This window comes from Rana temporaria, chromosome 8, assembly GCF_905171775.1.
Source record: "Rana temporaria chromosome 8, aRanTem1.1, whole genome shotgun sequence".
Taxonomy (NCBI): Eukaryota; Metazoa; Chordata; class Amphibia; order Anura; family Ranidae; genus Rana; species Rana temporaria.
The window spans coordinates 63,415,183-63,433,685 of NC_053496.1; the positions used below are offsets into that span (position 1 = coordinate 63,415,183).

The 18,503-nt window shown below is 44.5% G+C and overlaps 1 protein-coding gene across 3 annotated transcripts in view; it reads left to right on the top strand.

Annotated features, from left to right (window-relative positions):
• Nucleotides 1-18,458, top strand: part of KAZALD1 (Kazal type serine peptidase inhibitor domain 1) — a 69,170-nt gene extending 50,712 nt beyond the window's left edge. For all 3 annotated transcript variants that reach the window (XM_040361914.1, XM_040361913.1, XM_040361915.1), the window contains 2 exons: nt 14,842-14,989; nt 17,818-18,458. In XM_040361914.1, coding sequence (XP_040217848.1) covers nt 14,842-14,989; nt 17,818-17,909 — 240 coding nt within the window. In that variant the 3' untranslated portion in view covers nt 17,910-18,458. The remainder of the gene's footprint in view (nt 1-14,841; nt 14,990-17,817) is intronic.
• The last annotated feature ends 45 nt before the right edge of the window (nt 18,459-18,503 follow it).

The following is an 18,503-nucleotide window of genomic DNA, read 5'->3' on the forward strand; positions in this document are numbered from 1 at the left end:
CTTACATTGCCATATAAGGTTATGCACACTTCCAGGTGGACCCCAAACTCTGGGGGTATCTCACCAAGCATGGGAAGTATCCCAAAGATGGGAATAGGGAGGTCCTTCGATCCATACCAGCCAGGGTCTTAGGGTTTTTGGACCTATCACCAACACCCCACACCTTAGTTAGGCTACCGCCGCTGAACAGCCGATGGACCTATCCCAAGTTAATGGCTGGCCCCAACGGGCAGACTTTTCTAAAGTCTGGATAAGTCACATTCCTCTCTGGGAATATCCCAACCTGGCAAGGTTTGGGAGAACCGGTAGAAGTAGAGGGCGTTTTACCGCCCGTACTACCCCATACAGGTCCTATGCAAGACCGCCCAGCCAGCAGTTCACTCCGGCTCCTCACCCATACGCCTTACCCATGGCTCAACCAGCACCCTTCTTCCCTCCCCGAGGACATCCCTGAAGAGGACGCGGAGGTCGTGGATTCCTAGACTAGGCCACTGACCAGCGTGTGCACTCCCACACTCAGTCCCACATACACTGGTGGGGGGCAGGCTAATGTATACTCCCACGTCTGGCCCACGATTCGGCAGACGTGCAGATCCACAATACGGTGATGGGCTTCCGGATAGAGTTCCTTCTCTTCCGACCCTGAATAGGTTATCCCATCCCATCCGTCCCTTACCAGGACATGGCACTGATAGACGACGAGCTCAGTGTACTCCTGTCCTGAGGGGCGGTACAGGAAATAGAAATGGACTCTGATTCGCAAAGCAATCAGACCTACGTTCCGCAAAAGTCAAGTATCCTGGCGTCAAGGCGCTTCTTTACGCCAAGGAATCAGATACACGGACGAGGTTCTGTGTACCCCGAAGCTATAGAGGAGTTGATGTGGCGGCTCCGCCACACCGTCGCATGGAACGGCAGAACGATTTTCAACTCTTAACACCGGGGTAATGATCCGCAGAGGAATCACTCCCCCATACCATTGCCTTAGTTCTCTTAGCGACATACTTGCTATCAGAATTTCCTCCCTCACACTTCCGACTGATGCATACTTATGCATGTACAACGTTCGACCTTCCGGGCATTTCTAACCCTTCAAGGTCCCTTCCATACTGACCTAGTCTCCTCGCCTCAATAGGCAGCTACCCCGCTTATAGCTGGAGGCCTGATCCGGAAACGTCAGCAGCCGATGCTTTCCGTCAATTCGGGGCGCAAGGGATGCACTACGCGTCCCCCGTTTCAATATGATCACCAGAACCCTTCTTCAAGTGATAAACCAGAGAGCGACGGTGGTGTGGTTCACCCTGTTGGCCATCGCAACCGTGGTTTTCCCCTTCTCCTTGGAATATCGATCGACTATCCCCGATTGATTCACCACTCTCCTCACCTTCTGTCCATCACATTCGGGGGTTGCCTCCTCCTGTTGATGGACGGCAACCTTCTTCTCCTAGCATGGTTGGTGTGATCAACGGCAAATTAATGCCGTTCATGCACCTGTTTCAGCAATAGTGAATTACCTAGCCGACCCTTATGAGGCTGGTAAACCCTATGGTTCGCTAAAGATTGTAGATCAGCCATTTCGGCTTATCACGGCCCAGTGGACAGTTTACCTATGGGCAGACATCCTTTGGTATGTAGGTTTCACCGGGGAGTGAAGTTCTTAAATCCTCCTCGTCCTAGATACCGGTCTGCGTAGGATGTCTCCCGTTATCTAGAATTCTTCTCCACTTGGGAGGACAATGACGTCCTCTCTTTGGAAAACTTCTCCATCGGACTCGCCACCCCCTTATATCTGTTTCCCATCAAAGGGTTTCGGACGTGATGCCACTGGACGTCTCCCGGCGTCAGTTTTTCGCCAGACGGGGTTCACTTCTCCGTGGTTCGTAGACCAAAAAAGCGAATTCAAACAGTGTTGTTATTCCCTTCTCTCCTGTTCATCCCTACATCTGTGTGGTACGAGGTTCGTAACAATATGAGTCACGGACTGCAGCACCGCAGTCGACTGCTTTTGACCAACCATGGATCTCCTATGTGAGACTTCACCTGCTGGTATCCTCTGCCACGTTAGCTAGGTGGCGGATAGCAACCATGGACATGGCTAGGATCGACATTTCTCTTTTGGAGCCCACCCCTAAGAGGTGCCAAGGCTCCAAGGTGGTCACGTCAGGAGGTTCACTCTCGGACCTTTTACTGGCGGCGGATGGGTCGTCAGAAACGACTGTTCGCCAAAACTATTCCGACCACTAGACCATGTCTCTACTTCTGTACTTTAATATTGTGTACTTGCAGGTCATGTATAATGTATAGGTTAGCTTTAAACTTGCAAGATACGAAGCCTCCTGTCTGAAATATAATTCGGGATTTTCCTAGCTAATATGACGGAAAATCTAGATTATATGATGACAGGAGGCGAGTATCTTCCCACCCTACCCACCCCTGTCACGATGTGTTCTCGTTTCAGGATATTGAGGAGTGGAATTTTCGCTCGCACAGCCGACCAGGAAGGTTTCGGATCGCGGAATGGTGGACTGTTGAACCACACACCCTGCAAGTCGGAGGCTGGTACGCCCCGGCAGTTCGTTTTCACTAACCCCGTCGGGATTGCTGTTCCGTTTCGATCCATGGGTTTAGTTCACCGCAGATGGAGGCTCATACTACGTTCCAGATCCGGAGTCGGGATGCCGTTGACTGAATCCGTTGGTCCATGTTCCTGAAGACAACTGACCGGTCGGCTCCGAATGGTTTTTGGTTTTCCTATAGTCCCCGTTGGGATGAAGTTGGTACGGATGAAGTTGGTCCGTGTTGGCCTTGTCCTTTCGTTTCCTCCAGATTCAGATGTTGTGTTCCGGTCGTAAGGTTCCCGGCAGCCGCGGAGATGTCTAATTGGACTTTTGGTTCCTGTTTACACTAATTCGCATGAAGAAAGAGGAATAGGTTACCTCAGACAGTCCCTTATATAGACTACGGTCTGGGAGGGGCTACGCTGGCCCAGGGACTGCTGGGAAGGGTAGTTCTTTGAATTTTTTCTTTTAAGTTACAATAAATGTTTACTGTATTTCTGCTATGGGCATTATTAAAGAAAGATAATGCAAGATACTCGCCTCCTGTCATCATATAATCTAGATTTTCCGTCATATTAGCTAGGAAAATCCCGAATTATAAAATCACTCCTATTAGACTCACTTTCCCACATGGATACAGACAAATACACAGGGATTTCTTCAGAATAAAAACAGATAGGAATCTGCAACAAAGTGTGTTAAAAATCCCTGCAATGTACATTGATCACACCATAGGGGAATGTTTTTTCTCAAAAAAAGTGGAGTTACGCTTTAAGGGCCTATTTTATCAAGTTAAAAAGAAAATAGAAAACGATATAAAACGTTTTTGAGTTCAGTCTCAGTCTTTGGTTCACCTTGCTAAGACCTCCCAATGTCATCTTGTACAGATTAAAGGAAAAACTAAATGAATAAATTGACTCTATCCCAAAATATGTAGCACTTGATTTTAGTTGATTGCAGACCTTCTTAGAAGGGAAGATGCAGCAGCAGTGCTCTAAATCAACAGCAATAACAAGTAAAACATTGTTACCCAGATGAATATCAAACAATTCTGTCAAATTATGGCTGAAAACATTCCTACTTCAAAATGGGGGGCCGTGTTGGTTGGGAGGGGGAACTCAGTTTATCTTTAAAGACAAAGATTCAGATATTACATTTTAGCAATCCAGTGTAGGCCTCCTTCATAGATGTTGCAGCTATCTTTCATACATCCTTACTATTCAGCTATCTTTCATATATCCTTACTATTCAGCTATCTTTAATGCATCTTCATGGATGAAAACTGTGAAAATTAGGGATTGGGAACATTATTTTATTAAACTGACTGATAATGCTGCTAAAAGGGAACACTGACAACCAGTGGTGGCTGGTGCTCTATAATTTAGAGGGAGCAAACCAACGACACCCCCCATCAGTGGGGGGCCATTCCCCTCCCCACGGGAGTTGGACATGAAGGTGGGGAACATCAAGATGGTGTGGGATGGTGACATTTTGGGATTGCATGATTTTTGGAAATTCCTGAATGCCAATCAGTTAAATTTACATTTTTCGATCGAGCATGATGTTTCCAGTATCAACTTTTTAGACATCACCCTGAAGGGCGATCCAAATACGGGTGATGTCTCAATATGCACCCATAGGAAAGCATGCTCTGGTAAATCCATGGTCATCCATCCCACACCATCAATGCCATCCCTTATGGGGAGTTTATTCGATCTAAACGCAACTGCTCAACAAACTTAACCTTTGAACTAGAATGTAAGGTCATTCATCAGCACTTACTGGCCCGAGGTTATAACAAATCTGTTATACACCAAGTACTGGAAAGGGTTCTGATAATGAATAGAGAGGAATTACTGTCAGATAAGCCTAAAATCAAGAGAGAGCTTAAAAATAAGAGTTGACCTCATCAACCTTGCAACTCTAGAAATAGAAACATGGGCAAACCTATTACATTTGTAACCACATTTTCCCAAGAATACAATCAAATAGTCAGAATAATACAAAATAATCTACCAATAATGTATACAGACAAAGATTTAAATGGGATTTTGCAAGCAGGTTGCCTTTTTTCTAGCCGACGTGCGCCAACACTGGGGACTGCACTATCACCTAGTCTTTTCTCATCCAAACAATGCCAACCCACCTGGCTTTCCTATCCTGGAAGTTACCCCTGCAATACAAAAACCTGTAGGTACTGTAATTCGTGTGATCTGGGTAAAACGTTTGTTGCCACAGCAACAGATGAAGAGCTTACTATACAGCAATACATCAACTGTGGCACAAATGATGTAGTCTACCTGATCACCTGTACTTCATGCAGCCTCCAATATGTAGGATGTACCACACGCCCCTTGAGAACCCATATAGGGGAACATTATTGTGACACAAATAATCCAAACGCTAGAAACATTTTGAATGCAACACGTCACTTTAGGGAATGTCATCAGGGCGATCTTTCCTCTTTCCGTTTTAGAGGAATAGAACGGTTGTCTCACTCACCCAGAGGAGGTGACAGGGAGAGAAGACTATTGAGGAGAGAAGCATGGTGGATTTTTAGATTAAAAACTAGATCGCCTCAGGGGTTAAACCTGAGGTGGGATCTGGACTTGCACTTACATTAAGTATGCCTCTTCCCATAGCCTTCCCTCTCTTTTTTTCTTTTCCTCTTCTGGTGCTTTTTTTTCACATACCTGGATTATCATTTTTATCTTTTGTATTTAATGGTTCTTGTATTTTCATGGTGTGTCCTAATCATGTATATGTGTATGGATGCATGCACGACTGTGTGCACACATGTACATATCACTACAAGGTGTGTAAACAATAGTGGCATACACATGGATCACCCAATATGCATTGCAGCCGATTTCCTTCCTTGGATAATTGCTTGCAGTCAATTTAGACAATTAATGGGTTGAGTCAGTGATCCTTAGGCCTTGTACACACGGTTGGACAAAACCGATGAGAATGGTCCGACGGACCGTTTTCATCGGTTCACCTCTGAAGTGGCCGTACGGCCTGATATGTGTACACACCGTCAGTCCAAAATCCGATCGGGTCAGAACGCGGTGACTTAAAACACACAAAGTGCTGAAAAAAACGAAGTTCAATGCTTCCAAGCATGCGTTGACTTGATTCTGAGCATGCGTGGGTTTTGAACCGATGCTTTTCTTAGAGCTACTATTTATTTCACAAGTTTCATTTCTGAAATGTGGTTATGACTAAGGCCTTATAGGCTGAAACGCGGTAACCTTTCCTATTTGCGTTTGTCTACTGTGGCTTGTCAATAAATACGCCAATTGTTTAAGAGCAACGACAGGAGTGCGGATCATCTTTTCCTCAACATCAGTAACACACCAGCAACAACACCCCCCACACGTTCGGGAGATGGATTGATGGGCGGGAAGTAGGCAGGTGTCCTAGCCGGGATAACATTCCGATCTCCCTTCCTCCTTCCCTGTCTGACCTGTGCTGGATGTGGCTAAGCCATCCCTGGAGACGTCCCGTCCCTCCTCTAGGCCAATAGGATCACTTCTCCTTTTGGCCAATCAGCAAATGGGTTTCAGGAGGAGAATCAGTGTGACAATAGCGAATATGCATTAGGGGGCCGAATGCAGGCATGGGAGGGGCGATGCCTGTGCGGGCCACCACTGCTGACAACCTTGCTGTAAAGAACGTGTTCTTTAGGTGAATGATGCAGTTATGGTCCTTGCTATTAATGCTCTCAACCTGGAGCACGAGTTAGTTATAATGAGCCTTGTGTTGTCCCAGTTTGTGTTCTGTTTTTGGGTCTATATATTTGTGGAGAGAAGTTAATCCCTGACCACACAGTCTGGAGTTAAGTTCAGGGTTTCTATTATTCCTTTGGGCAGAGAGCCAAAAGTTTGTGGAAAGAGAAAGCCTGATTTTCATGAAGCCTAATTAAGTTTTTAATGAAAACTTATTTGTAGGTTAAAATAACAAAGACTTTGATTCACTAAACTAAACCAGATGCCAAGCTAAAGATGAACACAAGGGGGGCCAAAGGAAGAAATCAGACTAGGCTCTACTGATTCAGTATATATTACAATATACTTTGCCTGGGTATATCAAATATCAGTAGTAAGACCAATGAGAAACATGTTGTAGTTATGGGGTATTCTAAAATTATAGATTTTCTGCATATGTTATTTTTTTTGTTCTACATTATTAAGTTATACTATATAGTGTTTTAATGTTTGGAATGTGGTATATGATGGTGTGCCTGTGTTTGAATATGATCATACCCACCTGAACAGTACAAAAGTAAAACATGCAGGGCCAGATTCAGAAAGATCAGCGGATCTTTCTGCTGGCGTAACATATCTCATTTACGTTACGCCGCCGCAAGTTTTTCAGGCAAGTGCTTTATTCACAAAGCACTTGCCTGTAAAGTTGTGGCGGCGTAGCGCAAATCCCCCGGCGGAATTCAAATTCAGCGGGTAGGGGGCGTGTATCATTTAAATGATGCGCGTCCCCACGCCAAACGAACTGCGCATGCGCCGTCTGTGGAATTTCCCAGTGTGCATTGCTCCAAATGATGTTTCGACGTGAACGTAAATTACGTCCAGACCCATTCAGGGACGAGTTACGCAAACAGCGTAAAATTTTCAAATTGCGACACAGGAACGACGGCCATACTTAACATTGGCTACGCCACCTAGGGGGCATGTTTATCTTTACGCAGCATATCTCTTACGGAAACGGCGTATCTTTACTGCGACGGGCAAGCATAAGTTTGTGAATCGGCGTATCTACTCATTTGCATATTCTATGCCGAACTCAATGGAAGCGCCACCTAGCGGCCAGCGTAAATATTGCACCCTAAGATACGATGGCGCACCCTAGATTCCGACATACGTCGGCGTATCTCTTTGTGAATCTGGCCCGCAGAGTCCAAGAAGGGAATACCTATCCCAACAGCACCCGTGTAGCTGCAAACTTGTGCTGACCGCATGGACAGCCCATTACTGTTAACAATAAAATAACTTACATTCACGAAAGATGTTTCAATGTATCTGTCAGATTCATTTGAAATAAATGATTATGTTTCAGAGTTTAAAAATTGAATTGGTATAGAAAAGAGCTGGAATGCTGAAACTTTAAAAAGTTATATTAAAGCTGTCAGTGAACACTCTCCTTGGGCTCCTTTGGATAGATCCCTTTAATTGAAATTTCAGTCTGTCCCATTTCTGAAACCAAGCCAATGAGTTTTTCTGCTACATTCTTCAAAATAAAAATAAATAAACCATCAGCATCAATAGGTATGGTCCATAATGGCCCGGGCAACTATAAGTGAGTAATTTACAGGCTGGGTCTTGCCACTGGAACACTAGAAAAACATACAAAAAGTTTGTGGACACCTCACCATCACCCCAGTATCAGCTTGATTGGCATTCCTGTCCCAGACTATGGGCATTATTATAGAATTGTCCCCTCTCTCTTTGCCTCTATAACAGCCTCCACTCTTCTTTCCACAAAATGCTGGAGTGGGTCTGCGGGAATTTGTGTCTGGTCATCCTAAAAGGGTATTTGTAAAGTTAGGTATAGATGTTGGGCAAGAATACCTGACTCACAGTTGGCATTCTAATTCACCCACAGGGGTTCAGTAGGGTTGAGGTGAGGGCTCTGTGCAGGCAACGTGAGTTCCTCGATACCAAACTAGTCAAACCATCTCTATATACACCTGGGTGAGTGCCCAGGGGCATAGCCATGCTGAAACAAACAAGAGATTTCCCAAACTGTTGCCATAATGTCCACATTTATCTAGAATGTCTTTATGTGCTGTAGCATTAAAGGTGTACTCCCACTAGGTGGATGAACTGTCTGAGCATGGTTTACTCCAAAAGTATGATTCATTTGTGTAGTGTAATTATTTAGATTGAGCGTACAGTCTTCAAGACCACTTGAAAGAGTGGTTTGAGGCACAGTATGTTTTTGTAACTGTTAACTATGCTTGAGCACCAAACTGTCATAGATCCCTGAGCACTTACAGAGCATTGAAGCAGGGATCACTATGGTCTGGTTTGCAGAGGTGATGACGTAAGCATGTCCAGCCCATATTGAGTGCATACCAGCGGGCGGACAATCATATTCAGGCACAGTACAAGGCAACCATGCCTAGTGTGACTACACCCTGACAGTACCATTGACTGGATTCACCTAAACCTAATAATTTTTAGGGAGTCTGCATACTTTTGGCAATATAGTGTAGGTGTAATCAGGGCCGGTGCAAGGATTTCTGCCTACACAAGCGAAGCTCCATTTTGGCGCCCCCCCCCCAACGGCCACCCACCTCCCTTGCAAAAATATTTCTTTCAATAATTACCCCCCTTCACATATCCCCCCACACAGTAATGCCCCCCCCTTCACATATCCCCCCACACAGTAATGCCCCCCTTCACATATCCCCCCCACACAGTATTGCCCCCCTTCACATATCCCCCCCACACAGTATTGCCCCCCCTTCACATATCCCCCCCACACAGTATTACCCCCTTCACATATCCCCCCACACAGTAATGCCCCCCCCCTTCACACATCCCCCCACACAGTAATGCCCCCCTTCACATATCCCCCCACACAGTAATGCACCCCCCTTCACATATCCCCCCACACATTATTGCCCCCCATCACATACCCCCCCACACAGTATTTCCCCATCACACATCCCCCCCCCCACACACACACAGCACTACCCCCCCCCCCCCCCCACACACACACAGCACTGCCCCCACACACAGCACTGTCCCCCCACACACAGCACTGTCCCCCCACAGCGCTACCCCCCCCCCACACACAGCACTGCCCTCCACACACACACAGCACTGCCCCCCACACACACACAGCACTGTCCCCCCACAGCGCTGCCCCCCCCACACACACACAGCACTGTCCCCCACAGCGCTACCCCCCCACACACACAGCACTACCCCCCCCACACACACACAGCACTGCCCCCCCACAGCGCTAACCCCCCACCCCCACACACACACAGCACTGTCCCCCCACAGCACTGCCCCCCCCCCCCACACAGCACTGCCCTCACACACACAGCACTGTCCCCCCACAGCACTGCCCCCCCACACACACACAGCACTGTCCCCCCCCCCCCCCACACACACAGCACTGCCCCCCCCACCCCATCCATCACATTTCCATATATTTTCCTCCCTTCCCTCTCCACTCCTACCTTTCACAGAGCGGAGAGCAGGAGGCGGGACAATCGTGAACCGAGAGAAGCAACATGTGACGTTCTCCCTCTCTCTGAGTGCCCTGCAGTGCAATCTGGGAGTTGTAGTCACTGCAGAGCACAGGCACCAGAGGGCCAAGTGAAGTCTGTGTGCCTGTGCTCTGTTGGAGAACTACAACTCCCGCCATGCTCTGGGGCTGCCGTCGCCTTCTTTAGGGGAAAGGCTAGGAGGACGGCGCCGCAGCGGTGGAGCCTGCTATTGGACGCAGGCAGCCTGAGCCGTGCCTACCACCACTATAGATCGCCGCCGCCGCGGACCAGACTCTGCGGCTGTGTGCAGCGCGCCCGCCGCTTGCGAGTCTGCGGGAGTCCGGACAATAAAAAATAAAAAAATCATCTTTCCGCCCCATCCCAGGCTGCGGACCTGCCCGCCCCAAGCGGCCGCTTGGTCCGCCTGGTGGTTGCGCCGGCCCTGGGTGTAATTGTCAGGTGTCTATTCAATTTGGCAATATAGGCCCAGATTCTCAAAGGGCTTACGACGGCGCAACGCAATGTGCGCCGTTGTAAGTCCTAATCTGAGCCGTTGTATCTATGCGACTGATTCTTAGAATCAGTAACGCATAGATAACCATTAGATACGACAGGCGTAAGGATCTTACGCTGTCGGATCTTAAATGCAATTTTTTTTTTGCCCGCTAGGTGTCGCCTCTGTTGTTTTCCCGATCGAGTATGCAAATTAGCAAAATACGCGAATTCCTGAACGTACGCGCGGTCGACGCAGTGAAGTTACGGCGTTTACATTAGATTTGCGACGCGTAAAGTTGCCCCTGCTATATGAGGGGCAACCAATGTTAAGTATGGCCGTCGTTCCCGCGTCGAAATTTTTTAATTTACGTCGTTTGCGTAAGTCGTCTGTGAATGGGGCTGGACGCCATTTACGTTCACGTCGAAACCAATGACGTCCTTGCGACTTCATTTAGCGCAATGCACGTCGGGAAATTTTAGGGACGGCGCATGCGCATTACGTTCGGCGCGGCAACGCGCCTAATTTAAATGCTCCACGCCCCCTACCCGGCTCATTTGAATTAGGCGGGCTTGCGCCGGGGGATTTACGCTACGCCGCCGCAACTTTACAGGCAAGTTCTTTGTGAATAAAGCACTTGCCTGTAAAACATGCGGTGGCATAACGTAAAGCAGATACGTTACGCCCGCACATTTTTACGCCCATCTAGGAGAATCTGGGCCATAGTGTTTAGTAGATGAGTAATTTAGCCAGTAGTTTAAGCCCCTCAATATGCATCCTAAATTTCAGTATTTATCTTGGTTGGACGTGTCTTGTAAAAAAAAAAATTGTCAATCAAGAACCATCTCTTGCTGACCCCAACTCATTTGATGTCACCGATGACACAGTTAAGTAGCTGGTGCCCAACAGCGATGAAGGGAAGGTTCACATTAAATGATAACATGGAATATCGGCAGAAAGTATTTTGCTAGTTGACAAGTGAGATGTTAAGTATTTATATTCATACCATTTCCTTTAAAGGACAGCTTTCTGAAAGAAATGGTTGTTTTAATGGTATGTGTATGTTTTAGCTCACTTTAAATTTCTAGAATCTAAAGCAGCTTATTCCTCAACTAGACAAGGACAAGAAGTAATATTATGTTTCCTGGTACTTGTAATTCTAGTGTGGAAGGGATTTTTGGAACTTGAGTTTGGTCGGTTGGGATGACTCCAGGCCACTGGAATCAAATGGAAAACTGAAGCGTTTAGTCCAACGTAATAAAGAGTTTCCAGTCAGAATTCCATGGTTATGGGAAAGTGCCAGGGCATCCCTATCCATGTTTATTAAACTGAACATGAATGCAAACGATCGTCACTGTTTGTAAATGACATACTGTTGCTGTATATGGTGAAGATGTGCTATCTCCATTACAAACGCTAGTTTTACCAGAACTAAAGCTCCCGTCTCATAACTTGCTTCTGAGCACGCACGTTTTTTCCCGTCGTTAAAGCCTACACACGAATGTTTTTCACGACAAGAAAAATCAGAGCATGTTCTAAATTTTTATTGCCCATTTTTCACGTCGAGAAAAATGCTCTGGAGCCTACACACGATTGTTTATAATGACCAATTAAAAAAATAGCATTTTTCTCATCATGAAAAACGGTCGTGTGTACGCGGCATTAGATTTACAGGTGGGTATCAAACTGTTTTACAGAAGTAATTTTTTGTATTGACTGCAGTAACTACTGTATAATGAAGGGGGTGATTTAATATTTTATTGGAGAGGTATTGATTGAGAACCGTTTTTGTTTTTTTTTGCCTCCCAGAGACCAACTAGCTATATGTAAAGTTGACTATACATGGTTAGATGTATGGTTAGATTTTCATTCAAAGCTTCGTACGAAATTCTGAAAAACTGTTCATCAGAGCACTGGATGATGGCATCATTGAGTCAACTAAATTTAAAAAGGTTTCTAAAATGTTTATTCTGTTCTGGGAAGTGGTTGTCACCATCCCTATTTTTGTACTTAAAATGGGAAAAAGACCCTCTTATGGGATTTTGAAGGCAACCAAAAAAGAAAAAATGCAAAACCATTTATATATAAAACACTTTTTATTACAAAACTCTTTATGGTAATCTTTATGATCCTTGCATGAACTCAACCCTGCTCGCAAGCAAGTGGAGGTTGATATGGGCAGTCATCATGAGAGGTGGTAATATTTTTTTAGAAAAATTGAAAGGCATCTATTCATTCCTGAGGAAGATATTAATAAATCTAGAAACGCATTGGATGCATGATGCCCAAGCAAACTATCTGTTGAATATCAAACCCTCCAAAGAGATATGTAACATTGCCAAAGTATCAACTGCATATTGATGTGTACAGTGGATCTTGGCCTAAATATGTGTGTTTTTAACAAGGCTATGTCTTTTTAGAGTTTTGTAATAAAAAGTGGCTTCAAATATAAATGGTAATGCATTTTTTTTTTTTTGGTTGCCTTCAAAATCCCATAAGAGGGTCTTTTTCCCATTTCAAGTTTAAAAAGGTGGTCCGCAACTGCTACTTGTCAAGCTAAATGTAATAAATGTATACTGCTTATTTACAAGTATACAATATATTTATATTACACTCCACACACACTCATGAATCTACTTATAAATCCAATATGGCATGTTCACGACTGAAAATTCCTAATTCTGGGTGAAACTTTTCCTAGCACATGCACATTTACAATACGCACAATTCTTTTTCCAACTGAGGACCACGTTAACAGTTATAATTGAATTTAGAAATATTTTCCACCCTCATGCTTGATCATAGTGATGAGAAGAATCAAGGCTGATTGTCGATTTTGTCCCTATTAACAATTGGAAAATATAATAAACGATTTCAAAACAAAAACAAAATACTAATTGCTATTTAGGCAGTATCTCATCCAGAGAACACTGACACTCTGCAAAAGTGCCAACAGCCTTAAACAAGCGTATATTTAAGATAAACTGAAAATTGTTCAGGCTCAAACAGCCCTGAGGAAATGAAAGGCAATTCCCCCAAAACCCATTGGCTCCACATTTTTTTGTTATCTCCAATAAAGAGCTCAAACAAACCATGATGAGATAATTTTTTGTTTTCAGGTGCTCCTATATACTCACCCAAGTGTCTCCTGCTGAAACATTGCAATTAATGTATCAGAAAGGTAGCAACCCAGGACCTCAATTGGGTAATAACTCCCCTTGTCTGGAAGGGACTCCCACTGTATCCTCTACAAAGATATTGACCAAGCCAGTCCAGCGCTGTCATCAACGCACATCAGATAGTTGCTACTTATGTTTTTGTTTATGTGGTGAAAATAACTCCCAATTGGGCTCCATGCACACCTGATGGAGGGTGGAATCGCCACAATTCCCCCAGCGATTCAAATCGCTGCAAAACGTGGGGCGCGTTTGCGATGCCATTACTTCTTAATTGCACCGTGATTTTCACACAATTGTCGCACTGTAAATCGCGCTGCAATCGCAACGTGCTATTACGTTGCCCCAAAAGAGGCTCATGCTCCTTTTTGAGCGATTTACCGTGCAACATTTGCAGCAAAATTACAACGCAATTGGGGTGCCGTTAAGAAGTAATGGCATTGCAAACGCATCCTGGACTTCGCAGCGATTTGAAATAGCGGGCGAAATCACAGCGATTTTGTCCGGCATCACATGTGAATAGAGCCTTAAAGTCAGTGTTTGGCCGGCACAGTCTAGGTAATTGTATAATGCTTTCTTATGAGACATTCTCTTTGTAACACAATCTATGTAAACCAGAGTATTCTTTTCTGTTCTATTGCTGCAATAATGTTAAATATTTATTGGAATTCTTCAGGATAGGACATATAGTCCTGCCTTCTCATCACCTCTGCTCCATTGTATAGTATCCCAGGACTTTAAAAATCCAGGGCACTCATTAATGCCATTACAATGCTTTCCGGTGCTCGTCCCATCCTCTCTAGTCTAAAGCGTTACCTCTGGCTACCAGGGTCATTCACCACCTAATGGGCTAACGACTGTCTAACTGACTAGTATTTAATACATCTGTAAGTAGACAATCTTTAAATGAAAACATGTATGAATTGATTTACTGAAGGCAAATAGGCTGTTGCATGAGAATTTAAACCTTGTGTAGGATTTTCACCAGAGCATAGAAAAAGTGGTGAAGTTTTACTTTGCAAAGAATACCCAATCATGTACAAGTAATAAATATGTAAAAAAAATAATTCAGTAATGGAAGTCAGCAGAGCTTTACCTAATTTTCTAAGCTCTGGGGCAAATTCCCCAGCAGAATTATCAGTCACAAGTCTGTAGTGATGTGAACGCATACATAGGCAGAATAACATCCTTTGGGTTACATGTATGAGATATGACGTTTTGGTTTTCATTAGGACATCCATAGCACTTAATGAGTCGAGTTATAAAATAGACTGTTTTACATGTAATATATTATGAGTTTTATCAATTTACCCAACAGATTTACATTTCTCTGAATTCCTTTTTTACTAAAAAAAAAAAAATTCTCTCTAGTTTAGAGGAGGTCCTCAGAAGTATGAAGTGACGGGGTGGCTTCAGATACAATCAGTTCGTGTCACGGATGAGGGAAAATACCGTTGCTTTGCTAAAAACAAAGTTGGAGAAGTTGTGGCAGCAGCAACACTCACTGTGCTAACACCAGGTAAAACTCAAATTTTCATAAAACCAACAAATATTCATAGAGCACATTTTAAGTAGAGCTATAACTAAACTATGAGATGCAGCATTTTGTTAGTGCATTAGTACTTAGAGTTTTCTCTTAGTCCCTCTGCAAAGTCCCACAAATACATATTGTTCTTACTACTGATGGCCACCTAATGCATCCTCTTGTGATGGGATAGCAATTATGCTGCACTGCTCCTGAATTCAGAGCAGAGTTGCCACTCTCATGTAGACTGTGATTGCTTTCACTACAGTGTGTTAAAAAATGTTGCAGGGGCTGTGGCTTTTAGCATTATCATTGGTGATTCACAAGCCTGTAGCTCGTCAGTCAGCACTTGGGAGGCACCTAGTCCTGCCCACTGCTTTGTGCTGCCTGTGTTGCTGAAACCCTACCACTGTGAGCTGCAGTGTCTGGGAGGGCAATTGTTTGAGTCACAAATAAAAGTTTTGGCTCAGTTGGGGAAAGTAAATTTAGCACTACCCCCATGAGGGCTGCTTGAAAGAACTGTATCCCAATGGTTGCCCTGACCTTGCAAGTCCGCCGACACCTCCAACGCTCTGGGTTCTGACATCCTTGTGATAACAAAAAGCACTTAGACACGTAAAGCATTTGAATCTTATTTTACTGAAAGATTTCTCAGGAATGAAACTCAACAACTGACACCAGCTAAAGATTTGCTTTGACTTACACGTGCGATCGCTTCTAAGGCCCCGTACACACGACCAAACATGTATGCTGAAACTGGTCCGCGGACCAGTTTCAGCATACATGTTCGGTCGTGTGTAGGCGCGAGCGGGCCAAATTCCAGCAAACATTTGCCCGCCGGGCCTTTTCCCAGCAGACAAATATTCCTGGACGTGTTTTAAAACCGTCCGCTGGAATCCTGTCCGCTCGGACATGTACGGTCGTCAGTACAGACCTACCGTACATGTCCGAGCGCCCGCCGTGGAAGCCTTTAAATGGCAGGCCCGCCCACGTCGCCGCGTCATCGCCGCGTCATCGTCGCGGACACGCCCCGCGTATTGTTTACGCGCGGACTTCTGTACGATGGTTAGTACAGCCATCGTACAGAAGCCCTCTGGCAGACATGGACGGACCGGTTTCATCGTACATGTTTGCTCGTTAGTACCCGGCCTAAAACGCGAGCTACCGGGGACGGGGGAGTTTTTAAAAAAAAAAAAAAATTTTTTATTTTCCTTTTTTTTGGATCACTTTTAATCCTATTACAAGGAATGTAAACATTTAATATTCCTTGTAATAGGAATAGTTTGTGACAGGTCCTCCTTATGGAGAGATGCAGGGTCAATAAGACCCCACATCTTTCCTCCAGGTTGGAAAGCATGAGATCGAAAAAATCTAATTTCTTTCCAGCCGCGATTGTGACTTTGTTTACAACCTACAAATCTCTATGGTCGTCATCCGGCAGCGGCTGATTCTTTCTTCGGGTCCCCAATGGCACGGGGGAGCCCAGAAAAGCACCGTCACCCGTAAGAATGATCAAGCAGTGGAACTGCTGCTATAATCACCCTTATGGTGCACAGAATCGCCAGCTGAAAACAAGGATATCTTAATGATTCATTCAGATATTCCCACTGAAAGTCAAGGACATCATATATGGGCTGAAAGTGTTTAAGGTGTACTGGCAAGCAAGGTAATGCAAAGTATGCTTGTGAAGTTCTGGTAAACAGGAGAAACCCTGTCGCTGGTAAGCAAAGAGTAAGTGTAGCACAAAGTCCTACAGGTTTAAGACAATGGTGTCTGCATGCAATGTCCTTGAGGTTGGCCAAGTCCCCTTTCACTAATCCCAGCAACCTCTGTGAGGGTTCCACAGCAGGCCTCTGCAGAGCCTAGCTCGAAGGATGACGCTCAACCCTGTGTCGCACAATGCCACAGCTCACCTGGATCTGGCGTGGATGTGATGAGAGCGGCCTCTTGGCTGTCGCTAAATGACCAGAAGTGGCTGGCGGTGGATGCTCCGACACCCGCTCGAGATGACTCTCCTCCCTGTAGCACAGGCTGCAACTCAGCCGCAGCACAGTCTAGCACCAAGTCACTGCTTGCAGATCCAGGCCGTGGTCCCAAGAGAGCGATTCTGTCCTCCACACTGGCATTTTACATACGGTACTCTCCCTGCATTTTATTCTACTTGCCCAGCCAGATGGGAGTTTTTAGTCATAAAAGTCTGAAGTATAGAACTTTGGCTGTTTGGACTACAAGTTCCAAGATGCTTTGCTCCATTCTTAGTTCTTACTCACCCTGACTGCAGGATGTGATCACATGAAGTCCAGGCTGGGCACTAGGAGAAAACAGCCACACTGCAGCACTAGTGTAAAGTGTCCCTTGAATATGCAGACAATATTAGCCAGCTCCTCGCTACATAAAGGAATCTTTTTGTTCAATATACGAGGCTTGTGCATCACATCACTCTGATGAGCAATGACTCTCAGCCAGTAACTGCTTGTGAATTGGGCCCATAGCAGTTATGAACAGTGTGATTATCACAAATAGTAAGAAAAAATGTGTTTTCTTCTGGACTGGCTTTCTCCCAGGATTACCTAAAAAAAATTAAAGCTCAACCGAAGTCATAAATCTGAACAAATGGGGAAAACTTTTCAACCGTTTTTAAAGGCACTTGTTGCATAAGTGGTAAAAAAATGAGAAAATCAGCCCAACCATCATGTGTGATTAACTGCCTGCAGAGCAAATATCTATCCCTGCTGTTTTAGCCAATATTGCTGTTTAAATGTATGGATTTATACTCAATATTTTTTTTTATTTTTTTTATATGTATTGCTTGTGTGCTTTAGATCAAGTGAACCTGACTGGATTGTCTCTGCCAAAATTCCGCAACCCTTTACAAGAGGATGATGCTGACAATGAGGATTCCGATTATTACTGAATTTTCATAGAACGATGGATCTGGTCTGAATCATTCTCAACAGGTTCTGTCCATACATGGCTAGGACATTCTACATACAGAAAATTCCATTTCTATGACAAGGGACAATGAGAAGCACTTTATATTTGTAAACCTGGCTTTGTAAACTTTGTAAAATATGTTTTATTGAAGGATTATTTTTTATCAGTATTACTATGGGTATTTTTAATGAGAAGACTGGAAAGACAAATACGGACACTGTATTATTGAACATTTAGTAGGTGCATTTAATTATGCAGTGTTCAGAAGTCATTACCTAGAACCATGTGCCCAGACAAAGCCACAGTGTTTATGCAGTTTAATCATTTTGGCAGAAGTGGAATAAATCAAACTGGTATTTAAAGTTACTGTTTATGCAATCTGTGGACTTTGGTTAACGGCATACAGAGAAAATGAAAATTCTTCTTGATATTGTATGAAATCAGTTTTTATGTAACTTTAAGTAAGTGTATTTAATGTTCATATATCATTGTATGATGTTTTATATAAATTATATGTTTCTCTTGTTTACTCTTTTCTTTTGCACAGCGCTTTCAGGTAGACTTGTGAGATAAA